Here is a 13,742-nt window from a genome sequence, read left to right on the forward strand (position 1 = left end):
TTAATTACACTAGTCATACGTGTAAATACTCATCTGACTATATAAATCACTCAACTCATGTGACTTGGGAAGAAGTGACAATGCACACATAATTATGACAGCAACTTTTATCACTGCTCCTAATGACAGAAAATGTTATAAATTGCTTTGTTATGCACAATCAAATAAATTTTGCAAATCATATAAAACATGAGTTTATATGCTGATTTTAAAGCAATAAACAATGGATAAGGTGTTTAAATTTTGAAAGTAATAATGTAATCATTCTTTTCAGCTTAAAATGAACAATTTTTACATTAAAGTGCAAAATCTGCTGAAAAATAACTTTAGTCAGAGGCAGTCCTACAATAAGCAGAATTTGAAAACATCTTGGCTATAAGGATCTCCTTGCTTAAGGCCAACAGACATTAACCCATTTATGCCTAGCATCTAGAAAAAAGGCCTTGGCAAACAGCGTACACCCAGATGAGACGCTGCATGATGCAGCGTCTCATCAGGGTCTGCCCTGTTTGCTTAAACAAGAGGGCCATGATGGCCCTGTATCGCTCCACAGTTTTTTCTTTGCAAAAAAACGTGCAATGCGCATGGGTTGAAATGTACTCAAGCCTGTGACTTTCTCTTTCTATCTAGGGTAGAAATCATTGTGATAAAAGGAGAAATTGCTCATCAACCCACACATCCCAAAGACCAAAAGGCCTGAGAATATTATGATAATCTAAAGATTATTTCCTTATATTTATAAATGTATTTAATTAAGTAATACATTTGACTTCTAAGATCAATTCATAACTTATATTAAGAAAATTATAAAATGGTCAGAAATATATATGGATTGTTGAGCAATTTACAATCATATCCACAATTCATGAGTCACGATTCACAAATGGAACAATGAATCATTAGTTATTAAAAAGCAGCATATACGATAGTTAAAAACATTGCACTTCATTAATTTTAAAACCTTCTCTTGGATACAAAGTTTGAGTTTACCGTGCAGTATCATATATTGACTTTTCTTGAAATAATTATGTTCATGGAAGTTGTTTTTAAAATCAATAATATATTATTAAACTGGTTTAAACACTACAAAAAAGACATGAAATTAACATGTCATACAAAATATTTTCATCCGGATATATGGTCACTTTCGACATATTTAAATAAAACCAGACTTTTTTAAGTTTGTAAGAAAAACATTCATAACACATGTTCTTACTTCAACGCCTTTGTAAGCAGTCACTATCTGACCTAAAATGGCACTAAATGACAGGGTTTTATCTCATGTTTTCAATATGTTGATGTTGTTGTTGGTCACAGCCAAACGGCCGCAGTAATCTCCACTGGTAAACGTCATATGTTCAGTTTTGTGAGCCCCGGGGCCGGGTCAAATTTGAGCCCAGGGGAATAATTTGAACAAATTTGGTAGAGGACTATTAGACATCACTACATACCAAATTTAGTAGCCCTAGGCTCTATAATTAAGAACAAGAAGATTTTTAAAGTTTGCACAAAATAGGCCTTATATAAGCAAATTTTCGATTTTTTGACCCCCCATGGCAGGGTCAAATTTGTTCCCAGGGGCATAATATGAACAAACTAAGTAGAGAACTATTATATGTCACTACCTACCGAATTTGGTAGAAATAGGCCCAATGGTTATGGACAAGAAGATTTTTATAGTTTGCACAAAATGGGCCCAATATAAGCATATGTTCAATTTTGTGACCCCTGGGGAACGGTCAAATTTAATCCCAGGGGCTTAATTTGAACAAACTTGGTAGAGGACTATAAGATGTCATTACATACCAAATTTGGTAGCCCTATGCCATACGGTTATGGACAAGAAGATTTTTAAAGTTTGCACAAAATAGGCCTTATATAAGCAAATTTTCGATTTTTTGACCCCCCATGGCAGGGTCAAATTTAACCCCAGGGGCATAATTTCAACAAACTTGGTAGAGGACTATTAGATGTCACTACATACCAAATTTGGTAGCCCTAGGCCCAATGGTTATGGACAAGAAGATTTTTAAAGTTTGCACAAAATAGGCCTTATATAAGCAAATTTTCAATCTTTTGACCCCCTGGGGCAGGGTCAAATTGACCCCAGGGGCATAATTTGAACAAATTTGAAAGAGGTTCACCACATGAACATTCCTGAGAAATTTCATCAGAATTGGACCAGTAGTTTAGGAGAAGAAGATGTTTAAAGAAAAAGTTAACGCACGCACGCATGGACGCACGCACACACGACGGACACAGGACCATGACATAAGCCCCGCTGGCCTTTGGCCAGTGGAGCTAAAAATCTAAGAAATATTCTAAATATAGAAATAAATATACTAGACATCCATAATTTTGGAAATACATTGATCCAATTTAGAAGGATGGGAGAGTCCACTAGGCATGAAAGGGTTAAGGCAATCAGCAGATGCTGGTACGTGATCTCACCATGGTGTTAACTTAGAAACAAAGCGAACAGTGTTGAAAAGCTTCCTCAGCTTTTTCAACGCAGCTCTAGAGCTTCTCCTGAAAGTAAGAAACACAGGTCATACTCATCATAAGTAAGAAACACAGGTCATACTCATCATAAGTAAGAAACACAGGTCATACTTATCATACTAGTGAACACAGGTCATACTTATCATACTAGTGAACACAGGTCATACTTATCATACTAGTGAACACAGGTCATACTTATCATACTAGTGAACACAGGTCATACTTATCATACTAGTGAATTCAAAGTCCTTTGAGTCTTACCATCTTAGGCACAGACTTATAGGAAAACACTATCAATTAACATACAATGATATTGAGCCTTTTTCTGAGAAAACTGGGCTTAATGCATGTGTGTAAAGTGTCATCCAAGATTAGCCTGTGCAGTCCGCACAGGCTAATCAGGGACCACACTTTCCGCCTTAACTGGATTTTCGTGTAGAAGATACTTCTTTTTAACATAAAATACCATTAAAGCGGAAAGTGTCTTCCCTGATTAGCCTGTGCGGACTGCACAGGCTAATCTGGGACGACACTTTACGCACATGCATTAAATGTTTTCCCAGAACGCGTCACTTTTATACAATACATTTAACTGGGCCCTCAGTAATGTACACCAATTATATGACATCCTTTAAGAGTATGAAACTGTGTGTGATTAAATCCATCCACATAAATCAATGTATATGTCTGAAACTATAACAACATTTGATTTAAAGTTCAGCTGTTACACTAAACAGGCATCTATAAGGTAACTAAATCAATATTAAGGTAGCATAGATTTAAATAAGAGCATTACTGTGATCTCTTCTTTCAGCATGTTTTGTGATGTTACTGTTGTTGTGCATCGTAACATAAAAAGCTTACGCAAATATTGATCACAAAAGAAAAACAAATTGAATCTGTTATGACAAAGCAAACAAATACTATCATGGGTAATGATGAATCATATGACTGAAATACAAGAGGAGTGTCTATGAACCATTTTTACATATATTTTCATATGAGATTGCATTCATATCAATAGTGTAATCATATTATCATAATTACTATGATGCTTCAACCAGTTATAATACTGTTTACAGACAAACAACTTGCATTATAAGTTAGTTTCAGTCTTGTTTTAAGCAATAAGTTCACAATGCTGAGGTACTTTATTGACTTATAACAGTCAAATTTTAATCTCATAATAAACTTATCACAACATGATTTTTTGAGAAAAGATCAAGATATAAAGTAAAGTGTTCAGTCATTTGAATATTCAATCCTTAAAAAATTATTTAATGTTCTCTTTTTAAATTATAACTTGTTATGCTATGAATTAAATCCTCATTTTGGTGTTTAATCTTCTACCTTGTACTTGGCGTCTATTTGAGAACAATCAATCAAACCCTTTTGCAAGAAAAGTCCAATACATTATTTCCTAGACACAGGGCCGACACAACATCCATTATACCTGAGCTATTGTTCAAAGTTGTAGATATTTCTTGTGTGAAAAAATGGATCTTCAACTTGCACAAAATATTTAGTCAAGTGATATATCTGCATAAGTAAAAAAGATACAATAACACTTTTCTACTTCTTGGACAATATCACATCAGGCAATTTGAAAATTTCAGTTCTTCTTTAAATTAATGCCCTATTCTTAAAATTGAGCCTCATTCAGTCAAAACAGGGTTTATTGCATGTGGATATTAAGTGTTGTCCCATATTAGCCTGGGCAGTGTTACAGTACAGCCAAAGCGCACAAACATAATCCGCGGCTACGCCACGGCCAGATTATTAGTCCGCGGCGGCCGAATCGTGTGTTCACGCGGCGTATCGCCGTGGCACTCGGCATCGATCCGCGCAACGACGCCGAGTCTGTATAAACCACGCGTACTTTCGCGGAGTAAATCCGCCGCATACGTACGCGGCGGATCGAGTGAAAAGATATCCACCTACATGTACATACATGTATGTGTAGCGTAGAATTAATTACGCGCAACTGTTTTATGTTTCGTTCGATTATCATTATTAAATCCGAAACACACTTCCGAATTTTAATGCTAACGCGTCCATTGGCAAATTCTAGCGTCAAATAAACAGTGCTAAAATATCCTTTGTTTCATAAAAAGCGCGCGAAAATTATGCAGACATGTAGAACGTTGTTTGGAAAGTTTGGGTGTATTTTGTTTTGTATAAATACATGAACATCACGTCAGGCGTAAATCGCGTGTTCAGTGGAGAAAAAAAACGCCCCGATTAGACGTTATTTCATCATCTCTATAAATAGTAACAAATGCCAAAATGTATTTGATACTTAAGGAAATATCGAGAATGTTTGTGTATCGTAAATATTTACCAGCATTTGCTTTAAAACTGGAATATACGGGATTATCAGGTAATTAGTAGCGATATTTACTGTATAATATGAACAAAATAAAAGTGTTTATATACGCATATTCAAACAATAGTTATAATAAGCTGATAATTAACAAAACTACAAATACGTCGTCACCGTCTTGATTATTGATGTGGCTTCAAACTGCTAATTTTCTCAGCTAAAATATAATAGCGGAATCAACATGCAATTAATTTATAAATCCACCATATGCTGGAGCCTTGACCACTTGTATGTGTGAAAACATAATTACGTGACCTTGTTTATGTGTGAAATACATACGCTACGGGCGGGAAACAAACTTAATAATTGGCCAGACACATTAACTATGCTTACATGTATATGCTAATACAATCCGCGCACAATAAATTTATTATGATTTTAATTATTATTATAATTGTTCTTTCAAAATTTGTTAACTACATGTAACTAATAATAAAAAAAAAAATATTTCATGATCGCATCGACTCGGCATCATGTCGCGGACCGCGGCATGCCTCGGCGGACAGATGCGAAGTTTCGCGTTGAAATGCGACTTGCCGCCGCATACTGACGCGGCTTCAACGACTGACGCGGCATCGACTCGTTTCGCCTTGCCGCCGCGGATCGCGAAATACGTTAAGTGACAAAAATAAAGAATTTTGTGAAAATAATAATTATGAAACCAGCGTAAATCTTGGTTTCTACGCTACACATACATGTATGTACATGTAGGTGGATATCTTTTCACTCGATCCGCCGCGTACGTATGCGGCAGATTTACTCCGCGAAAGTACGCAAGGTTAATACAGACTCGGCGTCGTTGCGCGGATCGATGCCAAGTGCCATGGCGATACGCCGCATGAACACACGATTCGGCCGCGACTAATAATCTGGCCGTGGCGTAGCCGCGGATTATGTTTGTGCCGCGTTGGCTGTACTGTATATGGAAAAAGGCGCCGTCCCCTGGTGGCCAAACTGGCCATGTTTATCAACCATTTTCAAACTCGTCCAATATATCATTGGGACAAATCTTCTGATCAAGTTTAATGATGATCAGACACTAAATGTGGCCTCTAGCGTGTTAACAAAGTTTTACTATATGCCCCGCCCCCTGGCGGCCATGTTTTTCAATCAACAGGAACCATTTTACATCTCTTCCAAGATGCCATTGGGACGAATGTTCTGACCAATCTTTATGAAGATCAGACAATAAATGTGACCTCTAAAGAGTTAACAAGGCAAATGTTGACGCCGCACGCCAGCCTTTTAAGCTCACCATGAGCACGTTGTGACCAGATGAGCTTAAAAGCAGAAAGTGTATCCTTTAGTAGCCTTGCCAACACTACACACATTCATAAAGTCCCGTTTTTTCCACAGCGAGGCTTAATTAATGTTATACCACTTACAAGTGCATGTAGCTACTCCAAAAGTGGGCGCAGAGTTGGTCATCACATATGCAGCTAACATTGCACACATAAAACTCCTCAATCATCATAGTTCAAAAATATAAGCCCTTTGAAGAATGTCATAATTCCAAATATTGTTGATATATATAAAATGAACTCAATTATTTCAAAGAATTCCCTTTATCAAGTGTTCTTTCACAGAGACTGTTCAAAAAAAAAATTCTTTATTTTTGTCACTTTAATTTACACTTTTCGTATATAATTTGAGCTTGTTTCTTTTTACTTAATAATTAAGAATTCCTGTGAAAAAAAAAAGTGCTGATACAAATCTTTTCATTTAGGCACTCAATTGGCAATTTTGTTGTATATTAACCTAGTATTTTACACTAAAAAAAATCTATTTTATGATCTGACATGAATGACAAATAACTATCCATGGTAAGTCATCAAATATCCTCACATTTGATTTAAACGCAATCCCTTTCTTAAGTTCTATATTTCAATTTACCTCCTATTCACTAAAGTTTCAAATTAAAACTTTCCTAAAATCCGTTCATGAATGAATGCTGACTTCATTTTCACTAATTAAAGCAGAACCACATGCACATTAACAAGTAAAGCAAAATATTGAGTTCTTTATGTTTATCATGACATCCATCATGTGACTTGCCACTTAATATATGATCCTGTGATATTGTGGTTATAGATGGGGCTTCAAGACACCATGATCCAGGTGTATGAACAGGATAGTCATTTTCCCAAAAATTTAATTGTGTAATGCACAAATGAACAAAGACGAAATGATGGGTGTTGGTTGACTATTTACTATTCAGCAGTTAAAGCTTTATGTATGTGCAGTTACAAAGGCGCAATAAATTACGCACTCCAATGACGCAGGAGTTAAAATGACTTAATCTTACAAAATTAAGCTAAAAGATAAATAAGTTTTTAAAATTTTCTTTTAGCTTGAATGTAATGTGGTTTATTAGATTTTGTTTTCAACAGAAAATGTCCTTATTTAAAAGTGAAAATGAAGTATTCTGCCACAGTGATATTTGCCTGTGCATATAGTCTAGACATTCAATTACAGATAAGTATATATTTTTTTGTAATCCTAACCCTATGTTTAAACTTACAGCAAATTCATGCTTATTTAATATACTTTTTTGAGACTAATGTCAATAAAACTCTTTTATTTGTTTGTCTGGGCAATACAAAAATTCCCATACAACAGAAAACATCAACTCACATTCCATACAAATCAAGAGATGTGTTTGTCAGAAACACAATGCCCTCTATTGCGCGGCTTTGAAGCCATATATTTGACCTTTGACATTGAAGGATGACCTTTCACCACTAAAAATGTGCAGCTTCATATGATACACATGCATGCCAAATATCAAGTTGCTATCTTCAATAATGCAAAAGTTACTGCAAAACGTAAAACCAAGGTTTATGTTTTGGGACACACACAATGAATGAATGAATGACAAACAGACAGACAGACAGGCCAAAAACAATATACCCCTGATCTTTTAATCCAGGGGGCATAAAAAGCTTTGGTCATTAAACAGTAATATGGAGATCTGTTGGAAGGAAATAATCGAGGAGTCCTTGAGTTACAGTAGTTTAACCCATTTATGCCTAGTGGACTCTCCCATCCTTCTAAATTGGATCAATTTATTTCCAAAATTAGGGATGTCTAGTATATTTATATATATATCTATATTAAGAATATTTCTTACAGAAATTCCTTTAAGCAAACAGCGCAGACCCTGATGAGAGACCCCATCATGCGGCGTCTCATCTGGGTCTACGCTGTTTGACTAGGCCTTTTTTCTAGACGCTAGGCATAAATTGGTTAATATAGCAACTCCTATTCCACTACAAATACTTTACAGTAATAGACCCATAAATATTGATAAGTGATATTTTTACAAATTTTCTCATCTGAGTCCTGGTACTCGATAACTTGCAAATCCATGAGTCCCCGAATTGAAAGAATGAGTCCAAATATTAAACAATATTATTTTTTTGAGAAATTTCAATGCATTTTTGGGACTCACATAATTCGAAACTTTGCATCCCCAGAGGTTTTTGTGAGTCCAGGATGCAGGACTCGCAAGTAAAACAAGAAACCCTCGGAGATGGGTGATGCTCCCCAAAGGTTTTTTTGTCACAATATTGCACTATATATTCAGATAAAAGGAAACGTCTTGAGGGCACAGTAGTTGGGGGGACAAGAATTTTTTTATAGAAAATTTCAAAGTGCCATTACTCTGTGAAAAAATCATCCGACCAGAACCCGCTGATAATATGCAAATCTCCTCTTGGTAGTGAAGATTCCCATAAAGTTTCATTGAATTCCAGTCATTAGTTGCTGAGAAATAGCCCGGACAAGAATTGCACTATATGTACAGTTAATGGAAAATTTCAAAGGGCCATAACTCTGTTAAAAATCATCCGACCAGAACCCGCTGATAATATGCACATCTCCTCTTGGTAGTGAAGCTTCCCATAAAGTTTCATTGAATTCCGGTCATTAGTTGCTGAGAAATAGCCTGGACAAGAATTGCACTATATGTACAGTTAATGGAGAATTTCAAAGGGCCTAAACTCTGTGAAAAATAATCCGACCAGAACCCGCTGATAATATGCACATCTCCTCTTGGTAGTGAAGCTTCCCATAAAGTTTCATTGAATTCCGGTCATTAGTTGCTGAAAAAAAGCCCGGACAAGAATTGCACTATATGTACAGTTAATGGAAAATTTCAAAGGGCCTAAACTCTGTGAAAAATAATCCGACCAGAACCCGCTGATAATATGCACATCTCCTCTTGGTAGTGAAGCTTCCCATAAATTTCATTGAATTCCGGTCATTAGTTGCTGAGAAATCGCCCGGACAAGAATTGCACTATAATTATGTACAGTTAATGGAAAATTTCAAAGGGCCATAACTCTGTGAAAAATCATCCGACCAGAACCCCTGATAATATGCACATCTCCTCTTGGTAGTGAAGCTTCCCATAAAGTTTCATTGAATTTCGGTCATTAGTTGCTGAGAAATAGCCCGGACAAAAATTGTGCATGGACGGACAGACGAAGCGGCGACTATTATGCTCCCCCCAAAATAAATTTTAGGGGAGCATAAAAATCACTGATTGATAATACCAAATTATTGCAATTCTAACATTATTTGTCAAACATTTGTTTAATTTAATTGGGTACTATGATCTTCTTTGCTATGGTTACTTAGGTTCTGAAATTGAAAGTCTGTATTATTAATTTTCATCTTTAATTTTGTTTAATTATTGCAAATGTTATGATAAGGGAAGTATTCACAGATTTTGGCTTTTTAAGTTTGTCCTAAAATGCTTTCTATTGATAAATGTAAACATCATAATTATACTTTTAGAGTTTCAGTATAAAACAATAACTTTATAAAACAACAAAAGTTTACACCCAACTTGGCTTGAACTAATCACTTCTCCTTACTCAATTGGTCATTTGGGCTGTAAAATTATGTCTTGCATGTTATACTTCATATAAGTAATTCACCTATTGTCACAAACCATAATGAAAACAACAGAATTATTTCAAATTATGCAATTGTTTTCGGTTTGTATTGCTATCAATTTCTTATGTTGATTACTCATAAAAAATATGTTTTCAGTAAAAGTCAACGTCATTTTGCTCACTGATAAACAAATGTAGTGTTTATGTTTCATTTTTTTGAATATGTGAAAAAAAGTTGTCAATCTGTGAACAAATCCCTCTAAGTCATTTTATTAAAATGTTATATTTTTTAATATAGAATCTGTTACATCATTTGAGAAAATTGTCAATTTGCCAATCTATTAGCATGGGCTGTAAAGACAAAACAAAACATAGACAACTGCATATTGTTTGTTCAGCAGCCAAAGGGAAATGTAACTGCAAAAGCTTAGTAGATACGCAATGTATGTGGTTATGCGTATTATAGGCTTTTTTATTCATTGTATTCCAGTTTCATTGTGCATCCTGATTCATGTATTATCTAATCACAAATGAAGCTGACATCAATCTTCATCAAAACAAGGGCTGTTTGTAAAACACGCATGCCCCCCAAATGGGCTGTCAGTTGTAGTGGAAGCCATAATGTGAATACATTAGAGAATGATACTGCTTCAGGTCACTGTGACCTTGACCTTTGACCTAGTGACCTGAAAATCAATAGGGGTCATCTGGTATTCATGATCAATGTACCTATGAAGTTTCATGATCCTAGGCCTAAGCATTCTTGAGTTATCATACAGAAACCATTATACTGTTTCGAGTCACTGTGACCTTAGCCTTTGACCTAGTGACCTGAAAATCATTAGGGGTCATCTGGCAGTCATGATCAATGTACCTATGAATTTTTATGATCCTAGGTCTAAACATTCTTGAGTTATCATCCGAAAACCATTTTACTGTTTCTAGTCACTTTGACATTGACCTTTGACCTAGTGACCTGAAAATAAATAGAGGTCATCTGGCAGTCATGATCAATGTACCTATGAAGTTTCATGATCCTAGGCCTAAGCATTCTTGAGCTATCATCCAGAAATCATTTTACTGTTTCGAGTCACTGTGACCGTGACCTTTGACCAAGTTACCTGAAAATCTTTTGGAAACATCTGCCAGTCATGATCAATCAACCTATAAAGTTTCATGATCCTAGGCATAAGCATTCTTGAGTTATCATCCGGAAACCATTTTTCTGTTTCAAGTCACTGTGACCTTGACCTTTCACCTAGTGACCTGAAAATCAGTAGGGGTCATCTGCCAGTCATGATCAATGTACCTTTGAAGTTTCATGATCCTAGGCCTAAGCGTTTTTGAGTTATCATCCGGAAACCATTTGGTGGACGGACCGACAGATGGACGGACCGACCAACATGTTCAAAACAATATACCGCCTCTTCTTCAAAGGGGGGCATAATAATCATGAGTTGTTAATGTAAAAGAAACAAGGGCTGTTTGTAAAACATGCATGCCCCCCCATATGGGCTGTCAGTTGTAGTGGCAGCCATTGTGTGAATACGTTTTTGTCACTGTGACCTTGACCTTTGACCTAGTGATCTGAAAATCAATAGGGGTCATCTGCCAGTCATGATCAATGTACCTATGAAGTTTCATGATCCTAGGCCTAAGCATTTTTGAGTTATCATCTGGAAACCATTTTACTATTTCGAGTCACTGTGACCTTGACCTTTGACCTAGTGACTTGAAAATCAATAGGGTTCATCTGCCAGTCATGATCAATGTACCTATGAAGTTTCATGATCCTAGGCGTAAGCGTTCTTGAGATATCATCCGAAAACCATATTGTGGACAGACCGACTGAGCGACATGTGCAAAACAATATACCCCCTCTTCTTCGAAGGGGGGCATAATTTAAGCTGTATAGCATTGTGTATGTATATGTGCTGTGCTCTGTGAAAAGGGAGTTTAATGCATATCCGCACAGGCTAATCAGAAACCACACATTCACTTGTATTATATTTTTCGTTTAAAGAGAGTCTCTTCTTAGTAAAAATCTAGTTTGGACTGCACTGGCTAACTTGGGATGACACTTTACGCACATGCATTTTACCCCTTTTCACAGCTCATATATATATGATGGTTTGTGTAATAATTCTCTCCAGAAAAGTGATTTTGTTTACTTACATGTCATTCAAGGATTAAAACATGAATTATCAAAATTATCTGTCACTTATATTGCCAAAAAATATTCCATCATTATTGAGCAAATTAAATCAGATTATTGCAATTTTGATAGCACAATGCCTTTAACCCATTTATGCCCAGCGTCTAGAAAAAAGGCCTTGGCAAAAAGCACAGACCCAGATGAGACGCTGCATGATGCGGCGTCTCATCAGGGTCTGCGCTGTTTGCTTAAAGGAATTTCTGTAAGAAAACCTGCGGCCATTATATCCCACTTTTTACTTGTATAATATATTAAATAGATCTGTTAGTGAATACTTTATGCATTCTATTACATTTTTGTGATGTTTATTGGGAGGCAAAATATATTGGAATCGTGTCATTAAACTAATTAACTGAAGTAATGTGTTGTTTAATCGTTGCAGTCGTAAAATAAGACTTATTAATTTCTGAATATAAATTAATAATATTGAAATTGGCGGAATCAAATTCGTTTACTAGTTTCTAAAATCTCCTTAATTTTTTCAGAACATTAAATTTGCCCATGAACAAATAAAAAAACTGCATATGCACATGATCTCTATGTCTGCACTTAAGAAGGGAATAGAAAACAAGAATTTATTACAATGTTTATGATCCACAGGGAAATAAATAACAGAGACAGACAGATCAATTGGGTGCAAGTTTATCAAGCATGTTATTATCATTTTAAACTTGTCGATCTCCTTTTCAGTCATGTTAATCCCATATCAAACATTGTGCCTGTCTAAATTACCCTACTTTACAAACATATCTGTGCATTTAAAGCATTCGATAATTCAGACACCTGGTGATATCAGTTTGATGATCTAACTAGAGCTTTGTCACAGACGTGACGTTATTACCCCCACGTGCTGCATTGACACAGACTATTTTGCATGCTGTCTTCACAAAACAAGAGAATCAAATTTATGGTGATTTTTAAGAATTATAATGCCATTATCATTTATGGCCATTTCAAGCTTTGAACTCTTGAATTCTTTCGCATGACATGCCGTCCAAATTTATGACAATTTTTTTACTTTTGATCTCCAAGTGTGACCTAGACCTTGGAGTTATCGACATAATTCTTTCGCATGACACATTGTCCAATAACTGTGAACAAATGTACCAGGTTTTTTTAAAATCTCACAATAAATGACATAGTAATGGCTGGACAAGATCATTTATTGCCATTTTTGACCTTTGAACTCACAGAGTGACCTTGACGTTGCAGATATCAACGTAATTCTTTCGCGCGACACACCGTCCAATAATGGTGAACAAATGTGCCAAATGATTTTAAAATCTCACAATGAACAACATAGTTATGGCCATTTTTTACCTTTGAACTCAATGTGTGACCTTGGAGTTATCGACGTAATTCTTTCGCGCGACACAGCGTCCAATGATGGTGAACAAATATGCCAAATGATTTTAAAATCGCACAATAAATGACATAGAAATGGCTCGGACAAGCTCATTTATGGCCATTTTTGACCTTTGAACTCAAAGTGTGACCTTGACCTTGGAGTTATTGGCGTAATTCTTTCGCGGGACACACCGTCCAATGATTTTGAACAAATGTGCCAAATGATTTTAAAATCTCACAATGAATGACATAGTTATTGCCCAGACAAGCTCATTTATGGCCATTTTTAATCTTTGAACTCAAAGTGTGACCTTGACCTTCGAGATATTGAAGTAATTCTTTCGCGCGACACACCGTCCCATAATGGTGAACAAATTTGCCAAATGATTTTAAA

The 13,742-nt window shown here is 35.8% G+C and overlaps 1 protein-coding gene across 5 annotated transcripts in view; it reads right to left on the reverse strand.

Annotated features, from left to right (window-relative positions):
- LOC127872888 (uncharacterized) overlaps positions 1-13,742 on the reverse strand; it is a 106,838-nt gene that overhangs the window by 73,047 nt on the left and 20,049 nt on the right. For 2 of the 5 annotated variants that reach the window (XM_052416394.1, XM_052416376.1), the window contains exon 3: positions 2,452-2,529. The exons of 1 other annotated variant lie outside the window; for it this stretch is intronic. In XM_052416394.1, coding sequence (XP_052272354.1) covers positions 2,452-2,529 — 78 coding nt within the window. Of the gene's footprint in view, positions 1-2,451; positions 2,530-6,270; positions 6,407-13,742 lie in introns of those variants that run through there. 2 more of the 5 variants (XM_052416385.1, XM_052416413.1) reach the window with 2 other exon arrangements.

The sequence above is a fragment of the Dreissena polymorpha genome, chromosome 1 (genome assembly GCF_020536995.1).
Source record: "Dreissena polymorpha isolate Duluth1 chromosome 1, UMN_Dpol_1.0, whole genome shotgun sequence".
Classification (NCBI taxonomy): domain Eukaryota; kingdom Metazoa; phylum Mollusca; class Bivalvia; order Myida; family Dreissenidae; genus Dreissena; species Dreissena polymorpha.